Source organism: Aptenodytes forsteri, unplaced genomic scaffold (genome assembly GCF_000699145.1).
Source record: "Aptenodytes forsteri isolate BGI_AS27 unplaced genomic scaffold, ASM69914v1 Scaffold96, whole genome shotgun sequence".
Lineage (NCBI taxonomy): Eukaryota > Metazoa > Chordata > Aves > Sphenisciformes > Spheniscidae > Aptenodytes > Aptenodytes forsteri.
The window spans coordinates 3,054,991-3,067,692 of record NW_008795029.1 but is presented as its reverse complement, the minus strand read 5'-3'; the positions used below and the strand labels follow the sequence as shown (position 1 = coordinate 3,067,692).

General features: G+C 37.3%; 1 protein-coding gene across 1 annotated transcript in view; it reads right to left on the bottom strand.

The window, feature by feature from the left end:
- MCF2L (MCF.2 cell line derived transforming sequence like) overlaps nucleotides 1–12,702 on the bottom strand; it is a 111,884-nt gene that overhangs the window by 12,480 nt on the left and 86,702 nt on the right. Inside the window, exons 13-23 of the mRNA XM_009276073.1 lie at nucleotides 12,250–12,409; nucleotides 12,031–12,101; nucleotides 10,900–10,976; nucleotides 9,779–9,845; nucleotides 6,122–6,237; nucleotides 5,083–5,152; nucleotides 3,766–3,858; nucleotides 3,528–3,620; nucleotides 1,967–2,092; nucleotides 983–1,204; nucleotides 250–342 (exon numbers count right to left, since the gene is read on the bottom strand). Of these exons, the coding sequence (XP_009274348.1) occupies nucleotides 250–342; nucleotides 983–1,204; nucleotides 1,967–2,092; nucleotides 3,528–3,620; nucleotides 3,766–3,858; nucleotides 5,083–5,152; nucleotides 6,122–6,237; nucleotides 9,779–9,845; nucleotides 10,900–10,976; nucleotides 12,031–12,101; nucleotides 12,250–12,409 (1,188 nt within the window). The remainder of the gene's footprint in view (nucleotides 1–249; nucleotides 343–982; nucleotides 1,205–1,966; nucleotides 2,093–3,527; nucleotides 3,621–3,765; nucleotides 3,859–5,082; nucleotides 5,153–6,121; nucleotides 6,238–9,778; nucleotides 9,846–10,899; nucleotides 10,977–12,030; nucleotides 12,102–12,249; nucleotides 12,410–12,702) is intronic.

Here is a 12,702-nt window from a genome sequence, read left to right as displayed (position 1 = left end):
TGGTTTGGGTTTTTCCTACATTTCCTCATCACTGTCTATTAGTGATATACAGAGGGGAAAAAAAAAACCACCAAACCCAGATTTTCTTAGGGTTCCTCCCCTCCTTTTCTCTCTCTTGTTGGTTGGGTTGTGTTTTTTTGGTTTTTTTTGTTTTGTTTTTTTTTAGTGGCATGTTATTTACCTGTATGATGTAACTTCTTCCCTTTGGTTTTTTTTTGTTTTGTTTTTTTTTAGTGGCATGTTATTTACCTGTATGATGTAAACTTCTTCCCTTGCATTATACCAGATTTCAAATTTTTTTGCATCCCCTTTGACATTTTCTGTTATTCCAACTGCTGCCATCTGGAAGCAAAGAGAACAGAAGCTGACCTACCAAATTGCAATTATGATAACAATGGAAGCAGAATGACCTACCAAATTGCAATTATGATAACAATGGAATTATGATAACAATACTACTGGTATTCTTTGGTACCCTATTTCTGAAAAGCAAAGCCACATTTGGCTTCTTGCTTAAGGAAAAGAATAACTAATAACACATGATCTGCGTGTTGGATGTAAGAGATTTAGTGCTTTGTGTCAGCTTGTCTACCTTGGAGGGAAGAAAGGTTTAGGTACATTAAATTGAGACTGACCCACAAGATGTCTCTTCTAAAATCCAGACCACCAAATCTTACATCTATTTTATACTACCCTGCTCTACTCATTATTACATTTTCTGTGTGATTAATGCAACTGCCATTCAGCTAGGCTAGTATAGTTTGGATTTTCTCAAAGGATATTTTCCCCCTACCCCGGAGTCTCTAACAGACAGCAACACAAAGTGATACAGACCTGCAGCACCACTTAGGTTTGCCTGAAAGGGTCAAGTTCCCAATACAAAACCGTAACACAGCTTCAAAAGGACAAAAAACTAGAATATTGTATTGCTGCAGGCTAAGCCCTCAGTACCTCGACCTTACTGGACTGCTCATTGTCTTACGTTTAAGGAGTGTTTGTAGCTGTAAGAAGGTGCTTTCTCATATCCCTCTCCATTTTCTTCTCGCTTTTTACAGAACAGCACTGCTTTCTCGTGGAGGAAGAGGTGTCGCTGCATTGGCTTGAAGCGTGCCAAATCTTTCACCTTCGAGTGACCCTTTTTATGATCAGTCCAGACACTGAAGGATCCCTGCATTAAAAGCTTGCCCAGCTCATTCAAGTTTCCCTGGAACAAAAAAAGCAGTATTTATAACTACAAAAAGATAAGATCAGACTAAAACGCATTCTCCGAACAGGTCTTTACAAGTTTTGTGTTCCAAGTAATCTCTCACATCAGTGTTTATGTTGGGTTTGGGAACGTAATAAAAATAAAGTCAGTGTTGGATTTTTACACATAATTTTCTTTCTCCCCAACACTGTTCAGGCAGGATTTTACAATCAAGAGTACCAGTAGCAGAGAGAGAGAGAGATCTACACATAGCGAGAGGGGGAGGCACAATACACATACTTGGTTGGTTGGGTTTTTTTCCCCCCAAACTCTGCTCCAAAGCTGCTTACATTGTGGAGGGGTTTTTTTGGTGGTGGTTTTTGGGTTTTTTGGTTTTTGTTTGTTTTTTGGGTTGTTTTTTTTTAAACTGGAAGTTTTGGGTGTAGTTTTACACATAGATATAAAAACGTAGTAGTGACTCCCATTTGGCAGTAGCCTAAACCAGACTCTTCATGACGATTTTCAGTTTCTAACTCGGTGTCAAGTAGATCAAAGAAAGAAAACTTGGGTAGACAGAGCAAAATATTATTCATAGCAGGAAACCTTCAGAAGAGTATAGAGAGATCCATTTTCCATTATTTTCATTACACAATTCAGTTTAAAGGCACCTTTTGTAAAACATTCTTCTCATTATTAGTACACAGTATAGAGTATGCTGTATATATATCTAAGAAATAAATGAAAATAAATTTAAAAGTAAGTAAAAATACTGTTACTCACATCATAGCCTGTAATGGCTATCTGGTGCATAGAATCATTAACTGCTTTGAGAATACCCAGTATAGAAGTTAATGCCTCCTGGAGATCTTCCGCACCTTCACAGTTCTTACTGTACTTCAGCATTTCCTGAGTGGGTAGGGAATGACAACATACTTAGCTTTGGAAACAGCAGTAACTAGGAACATTCAAATTTTAACACTTTTTAAAGTTATCCAGTAAAGTTTTATACCGTATAATCTAGTGGGTTAAATACTGGCTGGAACTCAGAAGACCCTAAAGGTTTACTTCTCATCTCTGCTGCTAATTATCCAAATATATTTCATTCATCTAGAGGTTTTGTAAACTCTACCTAAGAATTTTACAAGACTAACTTTGCAAACATTTCTTTCATCACAATTGCTTAAAAAAAAAAAAAGCCAAACCCAAAAAACAAACAAAAAAAGGATATTTTTGATATTTGATAATTTTTAAAGATTTCTTTCATCACAATTGCTTAAAAAAAAAGCCAAACCCCAAAACCAAACAAAAAAAGGATATTTTTTATATTTGTTACTTTTTAGAGGTGAACAAATGTAAAAACATAGGCAAATTTCATTTATTATTTGAATTATGGTGAGGTCTGGGATGCTAGTAACAGACTTAAACTTACTGCACCGAGCATCGTCTACACATTTGAAAAGGCATCCCTTCTCCAAAGGTCTTATTGGTGAAGCTGCATCTTCCAATTTGATCCAGATAAACATAGCTGCAAGTTCACGTGGAACCCCCCCACACTTCATAGTATGAGAATAAGCATTTACTCATGGACTGCAGGCAGTAAAGATACTTTAAATCAAAAACCTTTCTAATACTCTTCTCTTTACACAAGCTTAATGTAATTAATTCTTTAAAAGCTGTTAACTTCAGCTCAGTTTTAACTCAAGAGTAAATTTGGTCCAAGGTAATTTTTTTAAGCTACTGTTAAATATAATTATTGAAACGTGTGTCTATGTGGGAAATATTTCTTAAAACAAGCCAGCTTCAAACATGGCAAAAACTCATACAATAAAAATTTTTGATAGTACATTGCTCATTTTGCTCTCAGTATAGCGTGTTTAAGTGAATCACAACGGCATCCTTCCTCAAAACACCATACAGCGCTCCCAGTTAAGTACATTTCCTACAACGCATTTCCTAGAACCCAGGCAAGGCAAATTCCTGCAATACGGATGAGGTGACTATAACTGACAAGTAACAAGTACTTCAGATACTCTCTTTTCTTTGTTGCAAAGGTTTCTTGGTCCTTCTGTTTCCCCTAATCAACTTTTCATTCTTCTCTTTAGCAGAAATACAAGGGCAAAAGCAGTTGCACAAGGTGTCTCTGTGTAACACTTGCCTGCCTACTAGCAGCTTTTTGGCTGAAAAAGAACTGAGCTGAAAGTTGATAGACTGGGATTTGTCTCCGTTTTGATTTATACATGTCTGCTAACTTGTAGGTTTCTCTCCAGCAGGATGAGAGAAGCAGCATTTAAAAAAACAAATGCACAAAATATACTTAATGTTATAGTTTAGGAAAACATACCTTTAGCAATAATTGGTATTTGGTTATTCTTTGAACGGGTTTCAGCAAGTATGAGTCCAAACTGAGCTTGTGATCGAGTTTTCTTTGACATTCCTGTAATCAGTGTTGGATTTCATTAGTACGCTAATCAGCATTTCTGTTATTTGTTCTTGACATAAATGATGAAGTTTTAAAAAAACCCAACCAAAACAAACAACTCCCCCCACCCCAAATATTTTCGAGACTCAAGCAAGCATACCTGAAAGAATACAGAATCTGAAAACTGCCTCCACAAACTTTCAGATCGAGGTTTATTTTGACAGTATTTTTCATAAATCTGGAAATCTTCCATCTGAAATTGGGGAGACAAGCAAAAAGTTAATAAATTCTTGTGACTTTAATAGACAAAGTTCATAAGAATTTTTTTCATAATCAATAAGGCTATGAAACAAAAAAACAGCAAAAACAACAACAACAAATGCAATTCCTTGAGGCATGCCAAGCAAAAACCAATTGTTCAAAATCACTGATTTTGTAATGGCAACTAATTTTGTACTTGGAACATCAGAATAAATTGTTCCTGTTAATTTTTGCTTCAGCTGAATGTTAAGCATAACAAATTAGCATATATTATATTTACAAATATATTTCTATTAAAATATGAAAAATACTTCTATGAATGCCCAACCATGAGTCCCTCTGTGCAACTTTTTAAAAAGTCTTTGCCCTTTTTTCTTTATACATTTTCATTTTATGAATGTGTTTTTCACTGGGAGTTGCACTAAGGTAGACCAAGCAGTTTGTTGCCCCTTATCACTTCAGCAACTAAATGGCATGACTTCAGCACTTGTTGAAAGCAAAAGGCAGTAAAAGACTGTTGAAAATGTCATAGTAACTATAGATATAGAGGAAAGACTAGGTAGGAAATCAGCAGGCACAGAAGTACCTCTCTCCCTCAGTTTCAGGAAACAGCACCTCCATGGATGTAGCCAGTAAATAGGAGGGGGAGGGATGTCTCCTCCCAGGAGTTGTAGAGCATCAATAGGCAGCAACAACAGGAGACTGATTTCCATAAACAGATTCCTATTTAGCCTTTGCTATACTATGGGTGAGATTCATTGTTTAATAAACCCCAGATTAAAAAAGTTTAATTCTGTCATAGCTTTCTATTTTCAGAATAAAAATATTTTGGACTTAATCTGTTGAGCTGTACTCTTTAAAGAAAACAGAAAAGAACAACAACAAAAAAAATCCAGTAAAGAAATCTAACCAAGTAAACCAATCATTTGTAGTGATGTGAAATGATGCCGTGCATGACTCCTCTTCATGCTTTCCTAACTGCCACTTTAATAAAGCAGTTTCCTTTCAACAAGGTAGTATCTCTTACTAACAAAATTAATTACCCCACACAGAGGAAAATATCCCCAACTCTCAATTAACATGTACATTCTCAACCTGTTACCTGTTCAAGACAAACGAAGGGGATGTGGTGGCAATTACTACACGAAAATCACTCTCTCACGTTACAGTCTTAGAGGGGCTTGTAAATGAAATGCCAGCAAAAGATGACACATACCTGATCCAGAAAGCACCGTCCTACTAGTTCTGGGTATTCTACGTAGTTTTCTAGTTCTCTCAAGAATATTCTGTGAGGAAGAAAATTTTCTTAGAGCACATGTTAAAAAAGTTGTAGTAAATGCTCATGTTCTTGCAATTTGTTTTCTAAACTTTTGGAAACAGAGTTGTAATTCTGTACTACAAAACTAAACTCTTCTAGATCATGTACTTAAAAAGGGGTAACAAATTAAAATAAACAAACATTCTGACCAATTTCTTTTAGCTTATTGTTGCTACAACTGAAATCAAGTATAAGATTGGGAAGGGAAGGGGGATTTTGTTTCCCTGCCTTGTGTATTCAGCAGCAGGATTTGTACAGTTTGAAGTGTTTGGTTTTTCCTTCCAAATACTACCAAACGCCACAAAGCAAACAAATGAACCAAACCCCACCTCCCCAAACCAAAAAAACCCACAAAAAAAAAAAAAAAAAATCAGTGGCAAAACTTCCAGTCTAGTTTTGCCTGAATAAGAAACAACTATTTAATATTCTTAACTTCTCTTGAAAATACTTCTCTTTTCTACCGATTTAAATATTATCCTGTGAAGAAATACCTCTCTAGCAGCAAGGATTCAAACTTCAGAGAGAGGTCACTGACGTATAAAATTAACCAGCCTCAACCAGATACAAGAGTTGAGAATTTGTGTTTAGAATAATAATTTACTTTCTATAGCAAATTTCATAAAAAATAAAAGAAACCCAAACCCAAACAAACCTTGCTTTAATTAGCTTGTAACCAGACCCCAATACCTTTCTTCAGGAATAGGACCACAATGCAAAATTTTACCTGGGTATTGCAAACATTTGAATAAAGTTTCACACAGCTTTGCTCATCTTTTATAGATATTTTGCTTTTCCTCTTCTATGCAATATGAATTTTGACATGCCAGATAGCCAAGTGGGACTCAGTAAGGATCTTTTAGCAATTTAAATCAGATTAAAAGAAAGAGTAAAGAATTCTATCCAAATGCTATTTTTAGACCTGAATGCAAATCCTCACCTGTTGTGAAAGTGATAAATTTCTTCCATATTCCCAAACAAGATATCCTTCTTATTTTGGAGTTCTGGTGAAATGAGATGAGCCATTAAGGGGTTGTCCATTTCTGCAGCATAACCCTGCAACACAGGAGAGAGGCACGCTGATTATTTCCCTTTACTTGCAGTACTTCTCTCTCTGACAAGGCAGTCTGCCTGCAGGCTGATAGACAGCAAAGAAAGAGCTCAGTGTTAATCACGAGAAAAGTACACAAATTCTGTTTTTCCATCAGTCCAGTAAGACACACCTATATATTAGAACGACACTTGAATAATTACTGCCATTTTAGTTAAGCAAGGATGAAACAAAGTTTGCAATCGTTTCCACCAAGCAAAGGCTATGCATTCCTATCCAGCTCACAAATTATAGTTCGTGCTTTTTCTGTTAAGACTTTACACATCTGAGTTTAAAGCCACAATTCCAGTACATACGCAAACCTTCATGCTAGTCTTAGCTATTAGTATGAGGAAACAAGCTGACTGTAGTTATTTCTGTAGGTAACAGAAACCATTAAGCTGCAAATTCTCTCTCTAAGATATTTTCATTAGCTTTGGTACCAAAAGTCATAACTTTAGATTCTGACATCTTCCATTTGTCATATAAGGCCACATTCTCTTGTCTGTATATCTGGCACAGATAAGGAAAAGAGAGCACACAGGTGGCTTTAGTCCAGGACTGTTCTCCTCTGGTCCCAAGGTCACTAATCTGTGATTAAGTGATCTCCTGAAACACTAAAAAAAAACCCCAAACCAAAAAACCAAAAAACCAAACAACCCTCCCCAAAAATCCCAAACCCAAACAAAACACCCCCAGCCAATCAACCAGAAAAACTGCACAGGAATGCTCTAGTGACCTGTATTGTAAGCAGATTTCTTAGTGTGCAGGCACTGAAGGAAGATGATGCAACCTACTTTAGATTTGAATTAGATTTATCTTTTTTTTTTTTTAAACACAATTATCATGGCCAAGGTGGTCACTGCATTAGTGACATTGATTATAATAAATTGCACTGAATTATAACAAACTGACAAATTAAATGAAAGGATAAGCAAAAGTGCACCTACAACCAAAATTTTCAATTTCAAAGTGATGTCCAAACTACACAAAGTAGGAGAACTAGCTGGTAAAGTCAGCTAGCCTGAAGAATTCAAGCATTTGGATAGGACAGTGATTAGATGTTTTTTTTTTTTTAAATCACAAACATTCCTTTAAAAATCTGGGTATTTTTTACTCAAACACCACAAAAAAAAGAAAAAAACCAATGGTATAGGCAAAGATGCTGGAGCTCATAGATAGCTAACCATTGATCCCTCCATGCCCCCCCCCCCCCCCAAAAAAAAAAAACGCGACGGGCGGGGGGGGGGGGGGGGGGGGGGGGGGGGGAACGGGTACAGCCTTAAAGATAAACATAATTTACATAAAATGGAGTTAAAAAAATTAAGAGGGAAAGAAGTGCGGCCACCATGCAGTTTAGATGCATGAAGAGAGTGATTCGTTTCCCCCTGAAGTAAAGATGATGCTGAACACAGCAGCAAACCCAGCATTGGCATAAAGAAGGGGTACCTAACCCAGCAGAGGTGAAAACAAACCTGACAGAGTTTAGTACTTTGGAATTCTGAAAGAACAAAAGCATGAAATCCATACGTCGACAAAAGGCTTTTGACATTTTTTTTTTCACTGCAGGCTGACGTAATACTTATTTTAAAAAATTAACATAAAAACCCTTCATGTTTTACTGCCTATGCAGTACTTGTGTTTTAAGAAAGGAGGGAAGGCTACTCCATGCAGCCATCGGTATAATTTAATTTTACTTTAAGAATATATAAGGCTTTGCTTAGTCTTCCATTTGAAAGCTGTTCTAAAGGCATCAAAGTAAATGGAAAAAGGAGTCGAATACAATACCTAAAAATAGACTAGACCAGTATTTTTCCCCAATAAAAATTACCGGATTTCACAGACTAAAGTGGGATGACCATGGTTATTAATGAAAGGAAAACCAGCAAGCTCGGATAAAAGCAGCTATAGCAGTTTCCCAATAATCAATCTTGGGAACTACCTTGTTTTTTTCTATTGGAATCCTTGGCAGAGAGAAAATGCATGGCAATTAAATATCACTTAATAATAGGAGACACAGTCCGTACAAGCGAGTATCAGGTTATTTTACAGGAAAAATGGGAAGATTAACAGACTAGAAGAAACAAAGGAATTGGTAGAATAGCCAGAACTATGGATTAATAGCTAGAATTACTCAAAAGCTGGAAGACTGCCATTGAACCATACCTCGGCAAGGATCTGATCCAGAATTACTGTTGGCAGTCCCAATCACCCAAGTTCAAGAGAGGTGAATCCCAAACTGCAAGGAGGCACAGAGAAGTGTGCCTGGCATGGTCAGAGTACTGGAGAGTCTATCACATTGGCAGAAAACCAAGACAGCTTGACCTAGCAAGACAAGGGTTGCACTATACTCTATGCAAACCAAGAGTAATACCAGAGGAATAGAAAGGTTCTGCAAACCCTCCAGTAGCAGCAAAAATCCTCCAACTATCTGAGTCTTGATTTTATGAACAGAACCGTACAGATAGCACTGCATACAAAAGCAGAGAATGAAGTGATCCTTAAGGTCCACTCCAGACCTACCTTGCTTTATTACCACACATCAGATGCAACCATCCTACTGTCGTCAACACTTCCTAGCACTTGGACCAGACACAGGACATAAATGCTATGGGGAGCTGAGCACAAACTAGGCAAAAGCAAGACCAGAGTTCAAAACCCTCATACAGTACTCTTACTTGAAGGTATGTACTCAGAAATTATCACTCCCAGTCTGTAACTCAAGACAGCTCCTATTTAGGAGCTTAACATTGGCATGGACACCAAGAGTACCTACTGGGCTCAATTCCAATTCATCCTGATTAAAATAATTCAACCGCAGTTACCTGCAACTTCATCATCTCTTACAGTCAAATTGGACTACAACAAAATGACACATCCATGTCTGAAGACTTAAAAAACTTGAGGAACAACACAGAATACTGCAGCATATTTCTACAGGCAACTCAGCAGTACTGCAATTGTGCCTCCACAAGTGTGGAGCAAAGGGAACATCTTTGTTTCTTTTACAATTTTGAATGAAGATATTATTACAAGGCACTCTGTTTCCACAGTTGTACCCAAGACATTTGGAAGATCACTTAAAGATATACAAAGAGGGATGCAAGAAACAAATTTTCTCCTCTGACACAAGATTCTCTCGATACAGATTCACATTCCTGTGTGACACACGACCTTCCTGGAGTTGACCCAAGACTCTGGAATGAACTTTTGCAGGAATTAACGATCATTACAAATCTCACTATGTTCCACCTAAATAGTTAGGCATATCTTATTTTCTGCCCAATTTGTGTTTTCTAATACAAAATCCTAGTTGCATGAATATTTCTAGAAAAAAATTGCAATTCCTGCCTCTGTGAAAATACGATGAGAGGGGAGAGATGTAATGATCACACTGCTTGACAGGACAAGCAGAGGCATTACAGTGATAAGGAAAGCATAAGAGCATCCATGAAATGGAAGAGAGAAATAGATTCGCTAACAGCTGCAGTGAAATTTAATCTTTACCTCAAGAACGCAGAGAAGTTCTTCCACATATGCTCGTTCAGTCTCAATAAGTTCATTAATTACATGCCTGTAGACAAAGAATGACAATTAAGGCAGGCCTATTCACTTATGCAAAGTAATGAGGCAACATTAACTTTGTCTGTGTTTCTACTTTACTTCAGACAATAAAAGAACAATTCCCAGGTAATGGAAAATGTGATGTTTCATGGATATTTCTGTCAACAGTTGATATATCCTTATTGAAAAGCATGTATTTTTAAAACATTTTAAAATTTTTGAAAATGCGTTTAAACAGGGAAAAAAGTCAAATCTAGCATTTTAAGTGCTGTAGTAACTGAATTGAAGCAGTGAAGCATTTTATCATTGCACATACAAAATCTGGTTATGCTGTGTTGGCAAGTATTACAGGAGCTGGAGTTAGAGCTGCATAGGATTATCAAATACAGACTTAAAGTTACACCAGTCATTTTAAATTAGAGGCATTTAGGGCACATTTTAAATATCACAATGCTGCTTTAAGTTTACTTTGCCTAATGGTCAAGCAAGCATGCTTCCCCCCAGCCCCCTCCCCTTGTGATTTTGTACGATTTACCACATGGTTCTAACAGTGAAAAGACAGTAGAAGTATCCAGTTTACAGGTAGAAATGCAAGCTCTGCTATACACACTGCAGGTGGTACTAAGTTATTTTTTGAATATAAGTGATGCTGTTTAGTTTTTACATAAGAAAGTGATTTTTGTAACATTTGTCAAAACAGGGACTAAAATGAGTCAAATAAAAAGACAGACTTCTGAAGCATGGAGACCAAAACCTCCGATAGGTTTACAGGAAGCTTATTACTCAAAACTATGTCATCTCTGAAATGAAAATATTTGGTTATCCTGGCATAGCATCACCTCGCTGCAGCAAAGCTAGAGTCTGGTACTATATAAACTATAAATAATGCTGCAGACAGACTGAAATATCTTCCTCTGTGTACAGAGCATAGCCAATGCATTTCAAAAAGCACTGAGGCTTAATTCAGAGAAGCATACTCGCCTTATCAAATCCTTAGCCAAACTCAGCCTTTGCTGGAACCAAATCAGAGAAAAAGCATTTTTTGTTTATCAAAATATACTTACTGCCGTAACACAGCTAGGTTTTCTTCATCATCCATTGTAGATCCTCCTCTGCTTTGATGGAGTTCAGTCATTTCACTCTGAAGAAGGAAACAAACAAACAACAACAACAAAAAAAATCATCGTGTCATCACAGATGGGGAAAACCACTAAAATACGGAGCTTTGCACTCAGCTCTACTTGCATGTGTTTTCACAGGAAAGACTGTACTCCATTAAAAATGAAGGCAATTTGTAAGAATGCAGCAAAGAAATCTAAGTCAACCTGAAGGTCTTGAAGCACACAAGAACGTTTAGACACAGGGAGTTCTCCATGAAAGGCCAGCTTAGAAAAGACCGTGGTTCGAGGCCCCTTTCCAGGAAGACAACATCAGAGCATCAGCATAATCTTGGAGGCAACACTGGCCTTAGTCTGTTTTCCAAGCTAAAAATGAAGTACTGTGCTAACTCTCTGGTAACTTCCTAACTTGACACAGAAGTTCCTTCTTACAACTTCTACTGTAATGGCTGACCTAATTACGGCTTACTGAAAAAAAATGAGAGGTTCTGCTTTCAATCCCCTCTTGAACCAACCCTTTTCTCCAACTGTTGTCCCTACTGGTCATGTGGTCCTGCCTTCCTCCTTGCATTGTCTCTTGCTGAACCTTTGCTGAGTTGATTCAACTCTCTAACCCAGTGGGAAACTACTTGTTTCTGTTGCTGCCATCAGGTTACTTTCCTTGCCGGAGGTGGGGCAGGAAGACCATCCCCACTTGGGAATGGCAACCCATTAGGTCAGGTGAAGCTGTCTTGGCGCCAACGACAACTACCTCTTCACTTTTGCCAGTTTTAAGAGTAGCCAATTACTACTGGCAAATAATAAATGTTTCCTGTTCATAGATTTTATATTTTGCCGCCCCTAACATTTTTCCTAATATAGGCAACTATTTACTTTACCTTTCCTCATATCCAGCCCAGTGACAAAGCAGCCTCTATTTAAACGACATGACTGCTTCACCAGAGTTACTTTAATAGGGGCAATACCATCACTTTTTCAGTGGAATTGCCTCATTCTTCTTGAAGTTCCTGAACATTCCATTGTATTATGATTTTCTTAAGCAGTACATGCATGAAAATCGCAAAGAAATAAAATTACCTTTCCTCTTCTGTAGTTTACCCTCCGAAGAGCACTGCTTTCTGAGTTGGATACGTATTCTCTTTGAAGACCTAAGCATGTAAACCAGAATCAAACAGCAGTTAGAACTCGAGCAGATCTGACACAGATGTTTGTGCAACCACAAATTACAGCTGAAAGTTTCTTTAAGTTTCTCAGCATAGCGCAAAGTATCAGTTAAAGGCTACTACAGTTACTTACCTGGAGAGGTACAAGGAGATTTTACAAAGGCTTCAGGTCTTGGTGCAACTGGCTGAACAGGACGTGTCTGCTTAGCTGCCAGTTTCTTAAGACTTACTTGTCTCTTTTGAAACATTTCTTCCATACTTTCTTGCTTCTGGAAAACCTTTTGCACATGCTCCTACCATTGCCACAGGGGGGAAAAAAAAAAAAAAAAAAAAAAAAATCCCTGTCAGAGACCTATCAACAAGCTACACTGCGATTTACAGCACATTGACTTGAAATTGTGATTGCTTTTATACCACGTTTAAAAATATTACCCTACTCTTCACTTCTCACAAGGCATAATTTACAGTCATTTAGTACACTTAAAAATTGGAACATCACTTCATAAAACATTTTGTGTGCTTGCTATAGAGAAACCTATGGGGTTCAGGTTTCAATTTAAAAAAAAAAAAAAAAAGAAGAGGGAAG